Source organism: Phycodurus eques, chromosome 22 (assembly GCF_024500275.1).
Source record: "Phycodurus eques isolate BA_2022a chromosome 22, UOR_Pequ_1.1, whole genome shotgun sequence".
Classification (NCBI taxonomy): Eukaryota; Metazoa; Chordata; class Actinopteri; order Syngnathiformes; family Syngnathidae; genus Phycodurus; species Phycodurus eques.
In genome coordinates, this window is record NC_084546.1 from 9,296,712 (window position 1) to 9,314,958 (window position 18,247).

At 41.1% G+C, this 18,247-nt stretch overlaps 1 protein-coding gene across 5 annotated transcripts in view; it reads right to left on the reverse strand.

Annotated features, from left to right (window-relative positions):
- Nucleotides 1-18,247, reverse strand: part of dock4b (dedicator of cytokinesis 4b) — an 81,439-nt gene that overhangs the window by 11,684 nt on the left and 51,508 nt on the right. For 4 of the 5 annotated variants that reach the window (XM_061667476.1, XM_061667478.1, XM_061667475.1 and 1 more), the window contains 22 exons: nt 17,431-17,565; nt 16,918-17,016; nt 15,666-15,760; nt 15,439-15,514; nt 15,212-15,312; nt 15,090-15,148; nt 14,799-14,947; nt 14,581-14,666; nt 12,812-12,838; nt 12,572-12,667; nt 12,419-12,479; nt 12,243-12,336; nt 12,026-12,174; nt 11,519-11,605; nt 11,302-11,406; nt 9,852-9,993; nt 8,502-8,668; nt 6,033-6,119; nt 3,934-4,110; nt 2,766-2,849; nt 1,054-1,173; nt 829-950 (listed from right to left, as the gene is read on the reverse strand). In XM_061667476.1, coding sequence (XP_061523460.1) covers nt 829-950; nt 1,054-1,173; nt 2,766-2,849; nt 3,934-4,110; nt 6,033-6,119; nt 8,502-8,668; nt 9,852-9,993; nt 11,302-11,406; nt 11,519-11,605; nt 12,026-12,174; nt 12,243-12,336; nt 12,419-12,479; nt 12,572-12,667; nt 12,812-12,838; nt 14,581-14,666; nt 14,799-14,947; nt 15,090-15,148; nt 15,212-15,312; nt 15,439-15,514; nt 15,666-15,760; nt 16,918-17,016; nt 17,431-17,565 — 2,318 coding nt within the window. The remainder of the gene's footprint in view (nt 1-828; nt 951-1,053; nt 1,174-2,765; nt 2,850-3,933; nt 4,111-6,032; nt 6,120-8,501; nt 8,669-9,851; nt 9,994-11,301; nt 11,407-11,518; nt 11,606-12,025; nt 12,175-12,242; nt 12,337-12,418; nt 12,480-12,571; nt 12,668-12,811; nt 12,839-14,580; nt 14,667-14,798; nt 14,948-15,089; nt 15,149-15,211; nt 15,313-15,438; nt 15,515-15,665; nt 15,761-16,917; nt 17,017-17,430; nt 17,566-18,247) is intronic. The other variant, XM_061667477.1, reaches the window with a different exon arrangement.

Here is an 18,247-nt window from a genome sequence, read left to right on the forward strand (position 1 = left end):
CCCACCAAGCACTTCAGTTCACCATTTTTTTCCCTCCCTCAGTCCTTCCATTATCAAAAGCTGAAATGGCTCATCCGTTTTTGCGGCGGTTGCCATTATTGTACGCAAAGATGATTCGTCAAGTCGTGACCCTGTGTCAACAACAACAACAAAAGCAAAACAAAATGGAACAGAAGAATGCAAAAAATAAAATACAAAAACATTTCAAATTAGAGCTGTTAAAAGCAAAGAACCAATGTAGTTATTACCATCAAAGGTAGTAAAAAAATATATAGATATTTTTTAATCATATCGCGATTGGAAGAAATATGTCTCTCCCCAAATGATTTTTTTCCCCAATAAATTAAAATCATTAAAATGTTAATTGCAATTCAAAATCTTACGTTACATATTTATAATCAAATTATACTCTTGATGTATAAATCAATTTCAAATATAAATTTAAATTAATTTTAAAAAGGTTTTGTTTACATTATTTTTTTAATTAAAATTTATCATTAAAAAATAGGTATTTTCATGCATTGTCTATTTACCTAAAATGTATTATATATATATATACACATTCATTTTAATAAATTAGATACATTCATTTTAATATTTAATTAATTTAATAACTCATTTCAATTATTCAATAATTATTGTACATGAAATTAAATGTGAATAAAATAAAAACTAAGTTAAAAAAAAGGATTTAAGTATGTTTGTGGTCCTTAATTTTATGGAAAATGAACCGCGCTGCACTTGGAAACCAAATCGAAGTTTAAAATTTAACATATCATGGACAATGCAAATGTATGTTCAAAGTCATTTTGGGGGTCAGGTGTTCACCTTCGTCTGGCGACCCCTCTGCCGCCGTCCGGGCTGATGATGCTGGGCACCGAGTTCCTGCACGTGCGCGGGCTTCCGTTGGTGAAGTGCACCGGGCTTGCGCGCACATAAGCTGGAAACTCCTGAGGTTTGGGGGAAGAAAAAGAAACAATTCAAGCGGAAGTACAAATTTTAATCTTGCGAATAAAATGAGTCATGATCATGAAGAAGTGAGGCACCACCAACCTGTATGCCCAGACTGGATTTCATCAAATGGAACTGGTCCACCAGCTTCTTGTGCAGAGGCCTCATGTCCTGAGGTACGACCTTCTCGTGCACAGCCAGTCCATATTCCAGAATATGCGCCTACAAGACAAGCAGCGGCTGCTTTGTATCTCCGGATATTTACATGTTCATCAAATAAAAGCGACAGAGTGGCAGCGGCAAGCACTCAGGTGTTTCAGCGTTCACTGTATTCGAGTTTTCTTTTTTTCTTTTTTCAAAAAGTTTCTGCCAAAGAGGTCATGATGATGCTCAGTCAAGCACGGCGAGCGCCGCGCCGCTTCCTCTCTCCTCCTCCCTGCCTCGTTTGTTTCTTTTCTTCGTGACCGAGCCGTTCTCCCCCGTGGCCGTTCTTCAAAGACGTCTTCTGCCCTTGTCAGCCGAATATATTTCAATATTCATATTTAACATATGCCGCTTGCCCGTCAACATGCAAACAGATGTGTCCTATTTTTTATTGTACTTCGGCTCGGTTTAATTCACCTTTATTAGAGTAGTTCGAGATCCGAACTGGTGGCAGTTATGCAATCCAATTGGCTTGTTTTGTTTGGATCGTGTCCAACATGGCTGTCCATGTGTTAGCGCCATTTCTGCACAGCAGTTATACAATAGCGTATCACTATGCTGCTATTCATTTCAACTGCAGTTTCAGGTTTGATTTTAATTTCTCCCTCGCCCTCGTTATCGACCTCTGATTCGTTTAAATATCATCGAGAAACTGCTAAATCAGTCCAATAAACATAACATTTTGACTAGTGTAAACAAATGGTCATTTTAAAAGTCCAGACTAAATAAATCTAGAATAAACCATTGTATTAAAATTCTGATGTAAATAAAAAACAAATCATTTACATTTTAAAAATTAACTAAAATTGTTTAATATTAAACTGTTTAGTGCTTTTATTTACTGTACTGATTTGCATTATTATTAATTTTATTTTAAAATTTTACTTTAACATTTAATTACTCCTTTTAAAGAAAAAAACAGAGTAATACCATAATTAAATAAACTGAAAAAATGTAACAGTTTGTGCATCATAATTGAATGTCGCAATTCTAATTTATAGTGTGCTTGGCCACTGAGAGGCAGTATAATACAGTCATGCAGACACAAACGAAGAATAATAGTACTTATTGCCGTAAGTGACTTAGTCATATGTTTTAGTATTATACATTTTTTGTAAAGGGAAAAAATATATATTCCAGTGAGTATTGTAGCCTACTGTTATGTCTATATATGTTGCTCCACCTTTTGTTTTCAAATATCCGTCGCGTCCAAAACCGCAACTATCGATGCCAACCGTTAGCATGTCAATGGTGTTTTGCATTGTTTGCTAGCATTAAGCTAAGCAGACTCTCCCAAGGCCAAACTATGGGGTTGTTTTAAAAACACAACATGCAATTCTCTTTGTTTTATGTTTAGTGTGATACGAAAAGTCAGCCGTCAGTGTTCTCTCAATGTTTGTTTGCTTTCGCGGTTTATAATGTTGGTGGGCCAGCGCGGACACATTGCATTAGCATCAGCATTAATGTCATTGTTCAGAGTTGTGGGCAATGCATGTGAGAAAGTCAGTTTGCTCCTTTTTCAAACTGTTGTGTTAGTGTCAGGCGGGATGCCGCATAAATAAATAAGCAAAAAAAATACCTTCCCATGGCTTTAATCTACTGTTACCAACCTGTTCAAACATGAGTTCTCTCAGGCGCCCGATCTTCTCCCCATCCTCGGGGTGATTCATCATGTAGTCCTTCACAAAAAAGGCCTGTGTGAAGACAAAACATCTGTTATGCACAAACATGGAACAGCAGGATTTTTTTTTTTTTTTTTTTACCTCCTTTGCCTTGTTACCTGAATCCCCACTGGGCTGAAAAACTCCATGGAAAAAAAAAATATATATAAAAAAATAATAATAAAATACAAAAATATGGTTTTATGAGCAAACCGACAAAAGAAAGAAACATACCAACTCAAATGGAGAACAATAGTCCAGTGTTTTTTTTTCTAATCTATTATTAATATGGATCAGAATAAAAGAAGTGCCAGTTAAAAATAAAAAGAGCTCTTGAATTGAGCTAATTTGGTCGTACATGTCACTCATTAAAGATAGTTTCACGATGCGCCCAGGAAGTATGGAGGTCCAACACAAAAAAATACATGAAAAGAGGCCGCAAAAATAATCAATAGGCGTTGAAGTTCAATGGAAATTCCGAAGAGTGAGTGAGTAGCTCAGTCGATCATGAGAAAAAATTCCAATTAGATATGGAATGAGAACGGGGAGGAGGTGAAATAAATCAGACAGCATCCCTTCCGCGGCCTCCCAAAAGGCGCTTCGGCTCAAATGAAAGCAATAAATCTGAATATTAATAACCACAATTTCGCCTTAATTTGTCACGGAACGAACCTCCACAGCTGTCAATCGGAATTACGCTGGGAAATTAACAGGTTGTTTTTTGTTTTTTTGTTTTCAGCGGCGCTCGCCGCGTGCGTCGATCAGAGGTCCTGCAGCCGAAAAGGAAAACGCCTCGCGAAAACGCCGCTGATGATAAAAGCACTTCCCTCCCTGTCAACATCGGCACGGAGGCCACACACGCAGACGTGTGCCCTCTCTCGATGGAAAAGCCGGTTGCTATGCGACACGGTGCGCGAGTCCACTCGCGGAGTTGAGGATGAAAAAACATTTTCAAGATGGTCTTTTTCTTCCCCCCCCTTTCTTTTCTCCCCTCATCCGCCTTCTTAAAAGACAACGTCCCCCCCCGGCAGGCTGATGCAGTACAAATGTTATCCTTCGCTGGATTCCTCTCTGGCCACATCCATCCATCCAACCTTCATCCCTCCATCCGCCATACCTCTTGGTAGCGGGCCAGCCCCCCGTTGACGGCGGCATCGATGACCCCGTTGAGGCACATGGTGAGGGGGTTGACATTCTGCATCTGCCTGCTCTGACACTGCGCGATCAGCGTGCGCAGCTGCAAGTTCTTGTTCTCGATCACCTCGATGGCGTTCTCCAGCGGGCTCACCTCCACCTGTAAACCGCAACGAATATCATATTTAAAACACGACACAAAGTGACTGCAAAAATATCAGGAAACTCCTGATGGAACAGCTGAACTTTATTTGGGGTTACTCAGAGGCACTTTAAATAGTGGCATGCTTATTCGTGATTGGTTAATTCTGAACAAAGCCGCATGTCCAGTTACATGAGGGTGTGCACACTTGTGCAAACACATTATGTTAGTTTATTTTAAAAATGTTCACAAGAATTTGATTGAGTTGTACAGGATACAGGTCACATTAAGGGTGGAAAAAGGTTTAGCATCTGGTTCTCATTTTTTTCTCATTACTGTACGATACTTACAACTTGTTTAGTATCTGTACTTGCGTGAGTTAACGGGCATGACCCAAACAATTCTTTTAAAAGCCAAAATTTCGCAAATGCGGATTTTCAAATAGAAACAGGCAAGACTTGTCAAGTCATGTCATCAAACATGTTGAGTCTTTTTGAGTTTAAGCCAAGAAAGGCTTATAAAATTTCCGACTTAAATCTGACTCATGTCGCCCACCTCTACTATTTTTATATGCCAGCAGTTAGACTAAAATTATTTTTTGGGCCACTTGGGTGCAGTGGATGGAAGCTATCAATATCCTTAATGTGGCCTTTTAGGTGGCAAACAACTACTTAAACTCTGCAAATTGAAGTCAGCAATTACTTGAGGTTCTTTAATGTGTGTTCGCGTTGCTAATTCCCAATTGGCGCTCACTACGCCTTATGCTCACGGCTAATTGCTAATATGTCTTCGAAGCAGTAGTGTTTTTAAACCTGGGCTCCATTTTTTGCACATTTTGTGGTTTTAAGCATTGGGCAATAGTGGGTGCTTACTTTAAATGTGGTGCTGTGCAGTTGCACGTTGCAGAGTGATTAATGTCGTTTCAATTAAAAAAAAAAAAAAAGCCAACTGCCTGCATGTACTGTTAACAGAGGAGTCATTTGCAGGCCACGAAACCAACAAAATGTGCTTGAAGACGATAAAATGCCTTTCATCACCTTTCTCCTTCATAATCTTTATATTTATTGTGTGGATGAAAAGTACAGCAGCTTTGAGGATGAAGTACAATATTTGTAAGAGCTAATTAGTATTGGGTCATCCTTGAATGTGATGCTTTTTTTTTTTTTTAAAAGCCACACTCACGGTGCATTTATTTTTTTTTTCTTCCCCTCTTGCACCCGATGCCTTAATCTTCTTTAATAGAGCTTTTGCCAGTGCCATATTTCATATGCTATTGCACCATGGAGCTGTCATAGCTGCTTTTATAATCCACAATTTCACACTGCGCTCTTAAACGAGCATGTGTATATGTCAACACAGGCAGACAATATATTATTCTTTACACATGCTGGACACACACACACAAAAAGCTTTTCAGAGAAGAAAAAAAAAGTCCCTTCCTCACAAAAATTGGAAATTTGTCATAAACCAAAGCAATTACTGTAATTTGTTGTGTATAATGCGCACCCATGTATAATACGCACCACCAAAGTTGAGCTGAAAATTCTGGAAAACCTATGTATAATGCATTTTTACAATACATGATTTTGCCTATTAGCATATTGGAATGCAAGTGCACAGGTTTATCATAACCTCTAGATGGCAGCATACATTTGTAAAATGTGAACGTTTTTTTTCTTCTCCCATTTTCTACTATACCTATGTATAGTGCGCAGTATTGACTTTTGACTATTTTCTGGGGGGGGGGGAAATGCGCATGATACACGAGAAATTATGGTAAATGTTTAGCCCGACATCCAATAGAGGTTGAGAGGATGAGATGGAGCCAATAGGACCCAACTCCTGACCGAGGCCGTTACTCTAATTGCAACCCTGAAAACATAAAAGTGGATTATGGCTGTCCTCTGAATGAGAACACTGTTGTTGTCTTTAAAGCTCACCAGCTCTCGTTTATCCACCTCGAACCACCGCGAGATGCCAGGAAGACTCTGGACTAGAGTCAGGGTCGTTCTCTCCACCCACAGGCTCTGCACACACAATCATCACTATGATTGGCACATGTGCTTCTAAGCAGTGAACGCAACATTTACACACTCACGCACACTCTTACACACACACAGCATGAAGAAAAACACTTCTCGCAGGCCAAGTGTCCACTTAAAGGAGTAGGTCACGTCATACATCTTATTTCTGTGAGCATCAAGTGATGTCACGCCGCTCAGCTCGTCGGCTAGCGTGCTCGTCAATACGCCGACATCCGACAAGGTCGCTATGACAGCACCGATAACTGTGCGAGGGCTATAAAAGCAACAGTGGCTATAAAAGCATTAATAATCATGGCGATCATAAAATGCCTGAAAATAATGGCAAATGGGAACAGTAAATAATAAATTAACTGGACAATAAATCACTTATAATAACAGTTACAAAATATTTTATTTATTCACATATTTGTATATTGTATAAGCACACAAGCATTTTTTTGTAAAGTAGGGATGTTTCATACCACTTTTTTTCAGACAGATACTAGTACGAGTATTCTTTCTTTTTTTGATGATTCGCCGAATCGTCAAACCGCCGCAGCGGCTGACTTACCCGTCCCGAAAATTAAGACAGTAAATTTAAAGACAGAAATATTTCAGATTTTCATCTTAAAATGAACATACTTGGTTATGCCAGGATGCTATATTTTACACATTTTTTTGTTTACTCCTCCACAGAGGAGTAAACAAAATGCACGCAATGTCTGTTATTGGTTTGAAGCTTAATTGAGCGGAGCGCGTCTTGCTCAAGGACACTCCAGTAGCGAGCGCTGTGGATCGATGATGGAGGCGGCTCTTCTGAGTCACTGGACAGCAACCCATGTTGATTCTGTGCTTTTTAAGACCATGAAGCCTCAATATGAACACCACATGAAAACAACATGTAATACAATATGACTAACAGGTTAAAACGTGACCTTTGGGCATGTTTTCATCATAGATTGAACCATCTTCGCTTAATTAAGGCTGATGGAACCACATATAATGCGCGTGAGTAGCTTTGGATAGATGCAAAATAAGATGACATGCGTGGATATGGTGTGTGTGTTAATTCAAAGCGTGTGCAGCTGCATGCTTGTGCTTGTCACTGCTAAGCTGTGCATGACCGTTCCTAACTATAATTAGTTCGACAAAGAGTCCGGATGAATAATACATGTGCAATATACACACTCGCTAATACCTCTGTGCGCACATTCATGCTTTCGCTGATGAAGAGAGCTGTTTCACATCAGTGGGCAACACAAAAAAATGACGTATTTTTCTTCAGATAAAAGTTAATGTCATATATATACTGTATATCTGTCTCACTTCTCATAATCATTGTTTCCCGATCTTTTTTTTTTTTTTTTTTTTTTAGCTAAGGCACATTTCGATGAGAGAAATCTCATGGCACACCACCAAAGAAAAATCTCACAATAAGTACTGTAATTTCTTGTGTATAATGCGCACCCATGTATAATACCTACCTTCAAATTTGACCTCAAAATTCTGGAAAACCCTTCTACCTATGTATAAAGCATTTTTACAATGCATGATTTTGCTTTTACCCATATGATCAAAACGAAGTATTATCTGGATTTTGTTAGGTTTTTTTCAAATAAATATTCTGAAGTTAAGCACTTTATTTGAACACGTAATACTTTATTTTTATTTACTTGCTCTTATTTTGAAATTCACAGCCCTACTACTATTTAGTCACAGAGAAAACATACAATTGTGCTCATATGTTTGATTACCCAGGCAGAATTTGTAAGATCTGTACGATACTTTAAAGAAAACGTGATGGGCCAGGCGAAACACATTTAATTTTATTTTAATGGGATTCAAATTAAACGGTAAAGCATTATCATGAAACAATACATAACCATAAAGAAATAAATGACAGTTATTTTTCAGTCATCAGTCATATTTAAAAAAAAAACGTTTCACAAATTCTGCCAGGGTATGTAAACTTATGAGCACAACTGTACATATATGCAGTCATACGTACCCGTGTCATATTGGAATGAAAGTGTAGGCGACAACTTTTTCATAACCACTAGGTAGCGGTGGGAGATTAGAATGAAAGCGTACACCTTTCTCATAACCTCTAGGTGGCGGTCGCATATTGGAATGAAAGTGTACAGCTTTTTCATAACCTCTAGATGGCGGCATAAATATAGAAAATGTGAAGGTTTTTTCCATTTTCCCCTATACCTATGCAAAATGGGCAGTATTGATTTTTGACCATTTTTTGGGGGGAAAATGTGAATTATACACAAGAAATGACGGTGTATATATAGTGAAAAACAATTTGTCTTGTCTCAATTTATTCACAAATTTAGAGTGAAATCTGGGCCTGTTTAATTTGAGACTGTATTAGTCTACCTTGAACTCGTTCTCCTTGTCTTTGGTTCCCTTGTGAAAGGGCCGATCGTATCGGAACCTCCAGATGTGATTGAACTTGTAGAAGCTCTTGATGTTGTCGGGCACGCCATCGCGCTGCAGCACATCCTGGCTCTCGGGGATCGGCGTCACGGCGTAGATCTGCAAGTCTGCAAGCGTCTCGTGTTAAGGGGGATAAAAAAGTCAAGAAACGAAGCAATGGAATCATTGCTAGAAGATCATTGCACTTCCGTATTGCTCTGATGTCACCCAAGCGTTCACAAAATGACGGATGGAATTGTGCCTACCTTCTACAAGTCCACCCATTCATCCATTTTCTATAGCACTTGTCCTCATTTGGATATGGTTGAAATGGAACCTATCGCAACCTTTTGTTGTTGTGAGGTAATACGGCCAACATCCTCTCATATGTATGAGTGCTTATGACAACGATACACACACACTCCATTGATGAGTTTTACGCATGAGAACAACACAGCAAGGTAGTAATTTATTGATCTATAATACCTACTTTTGTCTTCTCTTATGAGAAACACTACAAGAGAGGAACAGGGTTACACAACATTCCACAAAGGTTGAAGCACGGTGAATTATGGTACTAGTTTGTCAGAGAGACATAACATATAAATGACTTGTAAAGCCATCAACACCCTCAGATAAAAGCTGGTTTATCCCGAGGACAAAATCCCAAGAAACAAACTCAGCCACGTAATGCAGTGCAGTAAGCCGCGCCATGACCTCTACATTGAAGAGACTAAGCAGCCGCTACACAGGCGTATGGTGCAGCGTCGGCGGGAGGCTTCTTCAGGTCTAGAATCAGCGGTTTATTTGCATCTCAAGAACAAGGGACATTCTTTGAGAATAACCACATCCAAATTCTGGATAGGGAGGACCACCGATTTGAAAACGGGGTAAAAAAAAAAAAAAAAAAAAACATATATGTTATACTCGAAAAGCCGTCTCTAAATAGAGGTCGGCCTATAACAATGTCTTGACATCTCTCCCCACAAAGATTGCCTCATTCAGCAGGAAGAGTGGCCCTAACGAGCTGTTTTGCCACAAGAAAAATGAATGACTAATTGGCATGCAAGACAGTTGTTTCACTAACCACACTTGGGCAACAACAACACCCTATTGATAACCGCCCTCAAGGAAACACAGCCGCCGAGGCATAAAGGGAAGGACTCCACAGTGAAAATGTAGAACTAAGGAAGCCTTTAGGAATAAAAGTCAAATGTCTTCAACGAACTAGAACAGTCCAGTTGCCTTAATTCAACCTTTGCGGACTACCCTGACACACGTGAAGGCAAAAGAGAGAATTCAAAAGGATACACTGCGCGTCCGCCTGGTAGATGGTCTGGTCCGGCTGGTTGACGTGCTGCATGGCGATGGCGTGGGGGAACTCGTTGAGCATCCGCTGCTGGAAGGCCTCCAGCCTCTCGTAGTCGTGGCCACGGCAAACAAACTCCTTGTTCTGACGGCGTGAAAGGCAGCGTAGGGTTAGTTTGACATCTGGTGGAGGAACACTGCTACTGCACAGCAGGGACAGTGAAGATCACCTCACACTCAAGGACGCTTGTATTAGAAAACAGATTTCTCCCTTTGGGCCCATTACTTCTTTGTGGACTCAGGAGGATAAATAAATGAAGAGTTTATGGTTTGTACACCTTTTTCAAGGTCGACCTTTTACTTCATCACCTCAAAAAAGACAGAATTGCTCTTTGAATAACACATTTCAATTATGTCAAGATAAAACTTGATTGTTGATTCGATTCCCCCAATTGGCAAAGACTGTTTCCCGTTTGAGTTGACGAGTTGATTTGTCAACTAGTCCGCAGTGACATTCACAGCTTGACGTCAACTAGTCGCTAATCACGTTTTCGGCTTGAAAAGGAGGCAGAGCAACAGATGAGTGAGCTGAATGAAATTAGTCCGTCCCATTCATTGATTATTGATCATTGATTCATTGATTGGGTTACAAAAAAGGTTTTTATTTGTAAGTTGTCTTATGTTTATTTTTTTTCAACTGATTTAAAATCAGTTGAAAAAAAATGTAATTGAATAGTAGACACTGATAAAATCCATTTTCTGAGCCGCTTCTCCTCACAAGGGTCGCGGGCGTGCTGGAGCCTATCCCAGCTGTCATCGGGCAGGAGGCGGGGTACGCCCTGAACTGGTTGCCAGCCAATCGCAGGGCACATACAAACGAACAAACAACCATTCACACTCACACCTACGGGCAATTTAAAGTCTCCAATTAATGCATGTTTTTGGGATGTGGGAGGAAACCGGAGTGCCCGGCGAAAACCCACGCAGGCGGGACCGGGGATTGAACCCGGGTCCTCAGAACTGTGAGGCTGACGCTCTAACCAGTCGGCCACCGTGCCGCCCTGATAAAAGTCAGTACCTGTAAATTGAATGTTACGTAATCGTTGATCAAAATGCAAGGCATGAATCGCCGTTTAAAGCTTTTTAAATCACACAACCCCTTCAGTATATCATGAAATAATCATGATCTCACTTCAATTTACTGCCAAATGTACTAACTAAGTGTGAAATCTGGACCTGTTTAGCTGAACACAAAGTTATTATTCTGTTGTATGAATAGCAACAGGTGGCTGAACAGGTTCATTGTACCTTCTGTCATCGAGCAAATATTCATTTTCAGCCCAATTGAGCAAAATGGGATAATTACCCGCACCACACCTGATTATCTCTCATCTCATACTAATATGTCGCGGCACAGAGGTTGGGAATATAATCTTTATTTATTTATTTTTACCCGTAAGAAAAAGGGGAACTTCTTTCCGTAGAATCCCACCCTGAAGAATTCTGGCTCAAGTCGTTGCTGGTCCATGATCTTATCATATAGCGACGCTTCCATCATCTAGCAACACACAAATACAAACACGTGAATGACAAAAAAAAAAAAGAAAAAGGTTAATAAAAACAAAAATGTGAAAAATATATATGATGATATTTGGCATGGGGTTCCTCACCCTCATCTTGCTGAGGTTCCTGTAGTCATAGTAGGACTCGTACTGGTCGGCCAGCTCTCGGCACAGGATGATGCCGTTTTCCCAACACTGATGACGACAAAACACAAACGTCATCGAAACTCACTTTGCCGCACAGCTGAACCGGGTGCACTGGGTGGCGTTGCAGGGTCGACGACAAAGCAGGGAAGCCCAACGCTCGGCGCAGGTTCAAACGGCCATCTTGCTAATTACTAAATGGAAAGCCCTTCCTTGCCCGACGCCGACTAATCCCTGCACGCGGGCAGACGACATCGAGCTAATGTATGGTTTTCCATCAGTGAAGTGATAAACAGGATTTATTTTGTCTGTGTGCACGGGTTGAAGAGGTTCTTACTCCTGCCCTGATCATATTCAGCAGGGACGGTGGCTTTCAAGGTCGAGTTGAAGAATTTTGAGTGCGGCTGTACAGTATAAATACCATAAAAGGACTTAAAAATAATAATCATAATGAAGGTTTCCAATGCTCACCTTGCCTCTGTCAAAGTTCTGAACGATTGTGAGATGCAGGAACTCCTTCCTCTGCCACTCGCTCTGCATGGGGTAGTTGAGGAACTCTCGCAGAGGCCTGTCCGACCACTCTAGGAGCTCGTCGTACAGCAGCAGGGTGTACGACGCCTCTGCATCGAGTAGCGGTGAGAGGTATTAGAATATTTGTCAATGCGCGTGTGAAGGTGGTTTCCCTTACCCGTGTAGTTCTGCGCCTTGAGATGTAGGTCGTACAGCTTGTGGATGTAACGGATGTACATTTCCTCCTTGTTCAATTCCGTTTTGTAGAAATTCTGAGCGGAGGGGACACACCGCCAGAGCGCTTGAAATCACAGAAATCTCAATTTCCGAGTTTCGCCATTTGCATGTACTCACCAATAAACTGACGGTGCATCCTATTTTCTTGCCATCTACTTCCCCCAGCTTCATGCAGTCCCTATGAGAAAAGCGCCAAAGCAGGGAGGTGTGAAAACGAAACAAATCGTCGGTTTACTTGGAAAACCATTTGAACCGACGAGGCCCTTTCACCTGTAGTCCAGCAGCCTCTCCATTAATCGGGTGACAGTGGCGATGAGGGAGATGCCGCTCTCCCGCCACGTCTCTCGCTCGATCTTCTTCAGCAGGCTGCAGGAAGTAAAACAAATGCGGTAAGAAAAGGAGATGATGATAACGAGGTCATACAAATCCACTATACCCAACAGCAAAGGAGTCCAAATCCCCAATCCTCACAAAGACGACACCGAGAGAACAAAGAGAAAAGTGTCTTACCTAGGGTACGGACCAAACAGAGGAATTCTACTCCAGGCGGGAAAGCATAGGCGGGATAAATTAATACGATTAATATCAGCACACGCATACAGGTTAGTTTGGGGTTAGTGGCGCGAGAAGGAGAAAAGAAGCTTGTTGTCTAAATCATACATCTCCACAATTAGGAAAACAGAAAGCGCTGGTAAATATGAGCTGCAACTGGAGCCAGGCTAAAATGAGAGCAAACGGAAGGTTTTTATGTCTTATCGGCCGGCCGATTTAATTGGCCGATAGCTTTTTTCAAATGGGCCCTTTTTTTTTTTTTTTTTTTTTTTTTTTTTTACAGCACAGACTACAGATAATGGCATCCAAACAAAACAGAGGGAAATAAATAAATAAATAAATTAGCAAAGATTGGCACAAAAAAAAGAGCAGCCGATTTTTGTCGATTTTTCTCTGTGTTGTAAAATTAAACAAATAGTCAAGGACAAAGTATTGTAAAACCATCAAATGTACTTCCTGCAATTCATCTCTTTATTATTGTAAGCATTAAGGCACTTAAAAAAAAAAACGTTTTTTTTTTCTTTCATTCATTACATATTTTTGAAGTTAATCGGCTGATTAATAGGTTGTCGGAATTTTAGAATCGGCATCCATATCTGTTGCGTTATCACATTGCATTTCACTATAGTTTTTAACATGAATAATGCGTAAATGGCTCACTAATGAGGACTGACGATGGAAGACGAAGGACTTGCGATGACACGTGTACGTGACGCAAATTTTTGGGGAAATGAAGTGACTGAGTTGTTACGGATTATCAAATAAATGCTCGCTATACTGAAACCTGCTAAAGGACAACATATACAAAGAAATGGGATGTATACACACACGCGCACACACAGGAGCTTGGACAAATTAAACATGCAGAAGCACAAACCTGGAAAGACAAGGACGGAGTTGACCAAGACTGGACACAGACGCGTGTGAATATGCAAAGTGACCGACGACGAATGCTGACCCGCACTCACCTTTGTATTATGAATCCAATAATCAATACATTTGAAAGTAATTCTCACCTAACAAAGAGTGTGTTTGTTTGCTGCGGTGGCACCCACACCCTCGTTCCAAGCAAGGCTGATTGTTGCTAGGATACCAAAGCCATTTTCCCACATCCCTTCGTTATGAACAGAAAAGCTCTATAGACACGCGGTTGTGCAGGTGTGCACTGAAAATATTAAATGTGCACTCCATTTGATAACCAATGATTTCATTCCTTTTTGTTGTTGTTGTGAGTGGTAACTAGTAGAATTATATTTAGCCTATTTAGCATTTTTAGCAGTGCGTGACACATGCTTACTTGTGCAGCAGAGTAATTTACTAGGAATGTTCTATTGTGAATAAACAACAAAAACAAACAAAAAAAGTGTCAAAAAACTACTAGTGTGCTGAATTGTCTAATTACAGAGGACAAAGAGCATACTTGTACACGGACCTTAAGCTTGATATTAATCATTGCCAGCCCGGTCACGGTTAACATGGATATTTGACTTCAAAAGCCGCCATTGGCAGTGAATGAGTTGTTACGGATTATCAAATAAATGCTCGTTAAATCGAAAAGGGAAAAAAAGCTAATCAAAAGACCCAAGTTTCAATCCTTTTTTGGAGCATGTATTTTGTTCCTCCGCAAATGAAAAGGTGCACGTTAATCTGTCGTCAAGGTTTATTTGAAGCAGCTGCTTCTGAGATCAAACTTTTTTTGGTTTTTTTTTTGTTTTGCTCCAACTCACATGCTGTTGAAGAGCTCCCTGTACGTCTCATCTCCTTTGCCTTCCGACATCAGGCTGTCCAGCTTGTCGATTAGCTTTGCCTCCACCTATTAAACATACGACGGCTTAAACGCTCCAAACTTGCATTTGTTGGTCCAAGTTCAATTTTGAAATATGTCTCCAAGTAAACGCTTTTGAGGCGGGGGGATGTTTCCCCCTCCCCATCAGCCGGAGCGTACCTGTTTAAAATTTCCGCTGCGCCTCTGCTCCCAGTCCATCATGTCGTGGAAGATGGGGATCATGACATTCCTCAGGTCGGGCTGCGGCACCAGCGTCACCTCCAGGAACGGACCAATCATCGCCGGGATGAAGTTCAACTTGTGCTCCCCTGGAGATACGTGCAGCGATTCAATTTCACACAGAAACCGAAACAAATAATAAAAAAAAAAAAAAAAAACATTTAAAAACAATATCCACACTTGTTTGTTTGTTCTGTAGCCATCATGATGGGAATAATCCACGCAGCTCACCTAAATTCTGCCACATGCTGAAGATCTCACAGCCCATCATCACCCTCATGTCTCCATACCTGCGCCATACAAGAACATAGTGGTAGTGTGACGTGACGTGCAACTTGTCAAGTGAGACTTACTTTTCCAAAGTCTTCTTCCGCTTCGAGGGCGAGAATGACTCCAGCTGAAGGCAGGGCTGGTTGATAAACAATACTGACAGGTAGAAATACGAATCCCACACCTGAAAAACACCCAAAAACTCAACTGACAGCCATGCACTGAACATCAGTTTGATTTAAGGCCAATAAAAAGCTTCTTAGATTGTTGCTTCTCTGCTTGTGGGCTTTTTTTTTTGTTTCTTCCTTACCTTGTAGTCAAACTTGTCATTGAGAAAGTTTTTCCTTAGGGCGTCAGAGAGGTAGAGGACGGTGGTGATAATGACGCTGTGAAGCACCACCGCAGAGAGTCACTTACAACAACGTGTCACCGCGGAGTAAAAAGCATCTACACGCGCAACCTCATGCAAAAAAACAAAGAAATAAATAAACAAAACAAAAAGTGGACGACAAGGAGCCACAAGGAGGGTGCGCTTACTTGTTGGTGACAAGTCGCATGACGGTCCAGTCTTTAGGGAACATCTCCGGTCGGATGAGGATCCTGAAGACGGTAAAGATCTGGAGGAGGAAGTCCTGGGCAAAGCCGAAGAACACATTCCAGTCATTAATTACGCTCATGATCATAGTACAGTGCTGCCATGAGATGAAAACATAGAATGATGACAATTAAATAGTATGCCTGTGAATATTCTCAGTCATCTAGGTCATTTCATTCTCAGGGCGAAGTTCAGTTACGATCGATTCACTGCCTTGAAAATTAAATAGAACGGAAGGAATTAAATTATGGAAGCTGACGGAACTATTTTTTTTTTGTTTTTTTTTTTGTTGCTGTGGCAGCAGATTTAATGCCACAATTCAATTCATTGCGCTGGAGGCAGTACGCTAGTCATCTAGACACAGACGAAGAATAGTACTTCTACTCCTGTCAGTGAATCAATAATATGCTGTAATATTAGTCTTTTTTTTTTTGTAGCTGATAAAGAATATATGCCTGTAAGTATTGTTATATTATCTGTTTACATGTGTTGCGCCACCATTTGTGTTCAAACATCTGTTGCTTAACTCATTCACTGCCAGCCCTTCCAGTTAACATGGATGTTTGACTTCTAAAGCCGTCAATGGCAGTGAATGTGTTAAAGGATTCTAAAACAGCAATTATCGAATGCTAACCATTAGCATGGCGTTTCCCAACATATGGTAACATTAAGCTAGCGGGCCAATTAAAAATAATAATCATGACAGCTCATGTATGCCATTGTTCGTATTTTGCTATTTGATTTGAGTTCAGAGAAGCGAACACAACACCGCCACCACTCGTTTTAAATGAACTGCTTTTCTGTTATTTTGAAGTTGTTTAAAAGGCACATTTCTGTTGTGTTACTTGCCTTGTTAATTGTTTGCTTTATTTATTTATTGCAACGCGTCCCATAGCCTGCTTATCATTTCTTCTATGACCTTCTCTTATGAAGTGTTTGCTAAGGCTGAATATGCCTGCAAATGAAATTGTCTGGCCTGCGGTCAATACATTTACAATACAATACAATGTGAATCTAAATAATAATATATATATATTTTTTTAGACACAATGACTAAACCAGTCAGTATTGAAGTAATAAATATTCTTAGGCACAACAGTACACGTGTGAGTGCGTGTTTCTCAGCATTCTCCATTTACTGCAGTACTACTGCCTCGGTTAGTCAAGTCAGGGACGAGGAGTGAGCGCCTGTACCCTCAAGTCGTCTTTGCCGCCGAACGCCTGCAGCAGCTGCTGGTAGTGTCTGTCACTCATCTGTCGCAGGAGCGCCAACAAACATGCCACGAACTCCCCCTGGCGGGATGGCGCACACACACACACACACAGAGGAAAGTGTGATCATCAAGCATCAATGTTGTATTCTGTTGTTGTTGTTCAGAAAAATAAAGTAAATGAACTATTTATCAAATGTGTGCCCTTAATTACCGTTGTTGGACAGCTGCAACAGACGTGGAGCTATTATCGTCCCTCCCCTCCTCAAGTATCCTTCAGGAATCGGACCGAGTGACGATGAGCTCATCGTTACTCATCGCAAAACCCCCGAGTGTGTGTTGCATTAGAAATCTTAATTACTGCCATTTGTGTAATGATGTTGGCACAATTACAGCCGCCACCGCAGCAACTCAATTTAAAATCTATAATTACTTGCCAAAAGGAGAGAACACCGACACACGCGCACGCAGAGAAACGCACGTATACTGTACATACAGTGACATCCTGGAATTGAAGTCTCATGGCAGGCCCGGCAGGCTGCGGTCGGTTGCTGATTTCCAGGATGGTCCTGAGCAGAACTCCCAGCAGGCTTGCCACTATCAGGTCCACTTCTTCCGAGAACACCGGCTCCTGCAAACACACACGTAAACATGAGTGTTATTTGCATTTTAAAAAAACAATTTTTTTGGGACATTTGGCGGACTGAAGGGCTGATTTCTTAGGAAATATTTGGTTCAAACTAAGCTGAGAAGGTGAAAAGTCTTAAATAAGACTGCAAAATAAACTGGTGTGAGTGTGTGCGTGTCTGCTAGACAGACAGCTGACGGCCTTTGGACAGAGCGATAATGAGAAGGAGCTCCGGGCTGGCACACTGACTATCACCGCTGTCACGTCTCTTTAGATCTGGTGCCCGTCTGCTCTGGGTGGACTGGTGCGTGTGTCCCCTTCACCACTCGCTGCCCCTCCGTGGATTTCAACGCCCCCCCCCCCCCCCCCCCCACACACACACACACACACACACACACACACAGGAGCATCTCAAGCGGCACAGCGCCCACTTGCTCAATTGATGATTCTCATTAGCGGAGTGCACGGCGGCCAGTGTCGCGCTGACAAAACGTACAAACGTACAAGACCGTAAACGTACAAAACAAAGTAATCTGCTCCTGCACCCTATTGGTCGGGAAATTGCTGTAAGACTAATTCCTGCAGCTTTAAGGTTATTTTTTCCCCTCCAGGTTATGATGGCCATAATTCACTTGTGCACTCTATGAACTGAACAGCAGAGGCAATTCGCTGCAGATTTATTGTA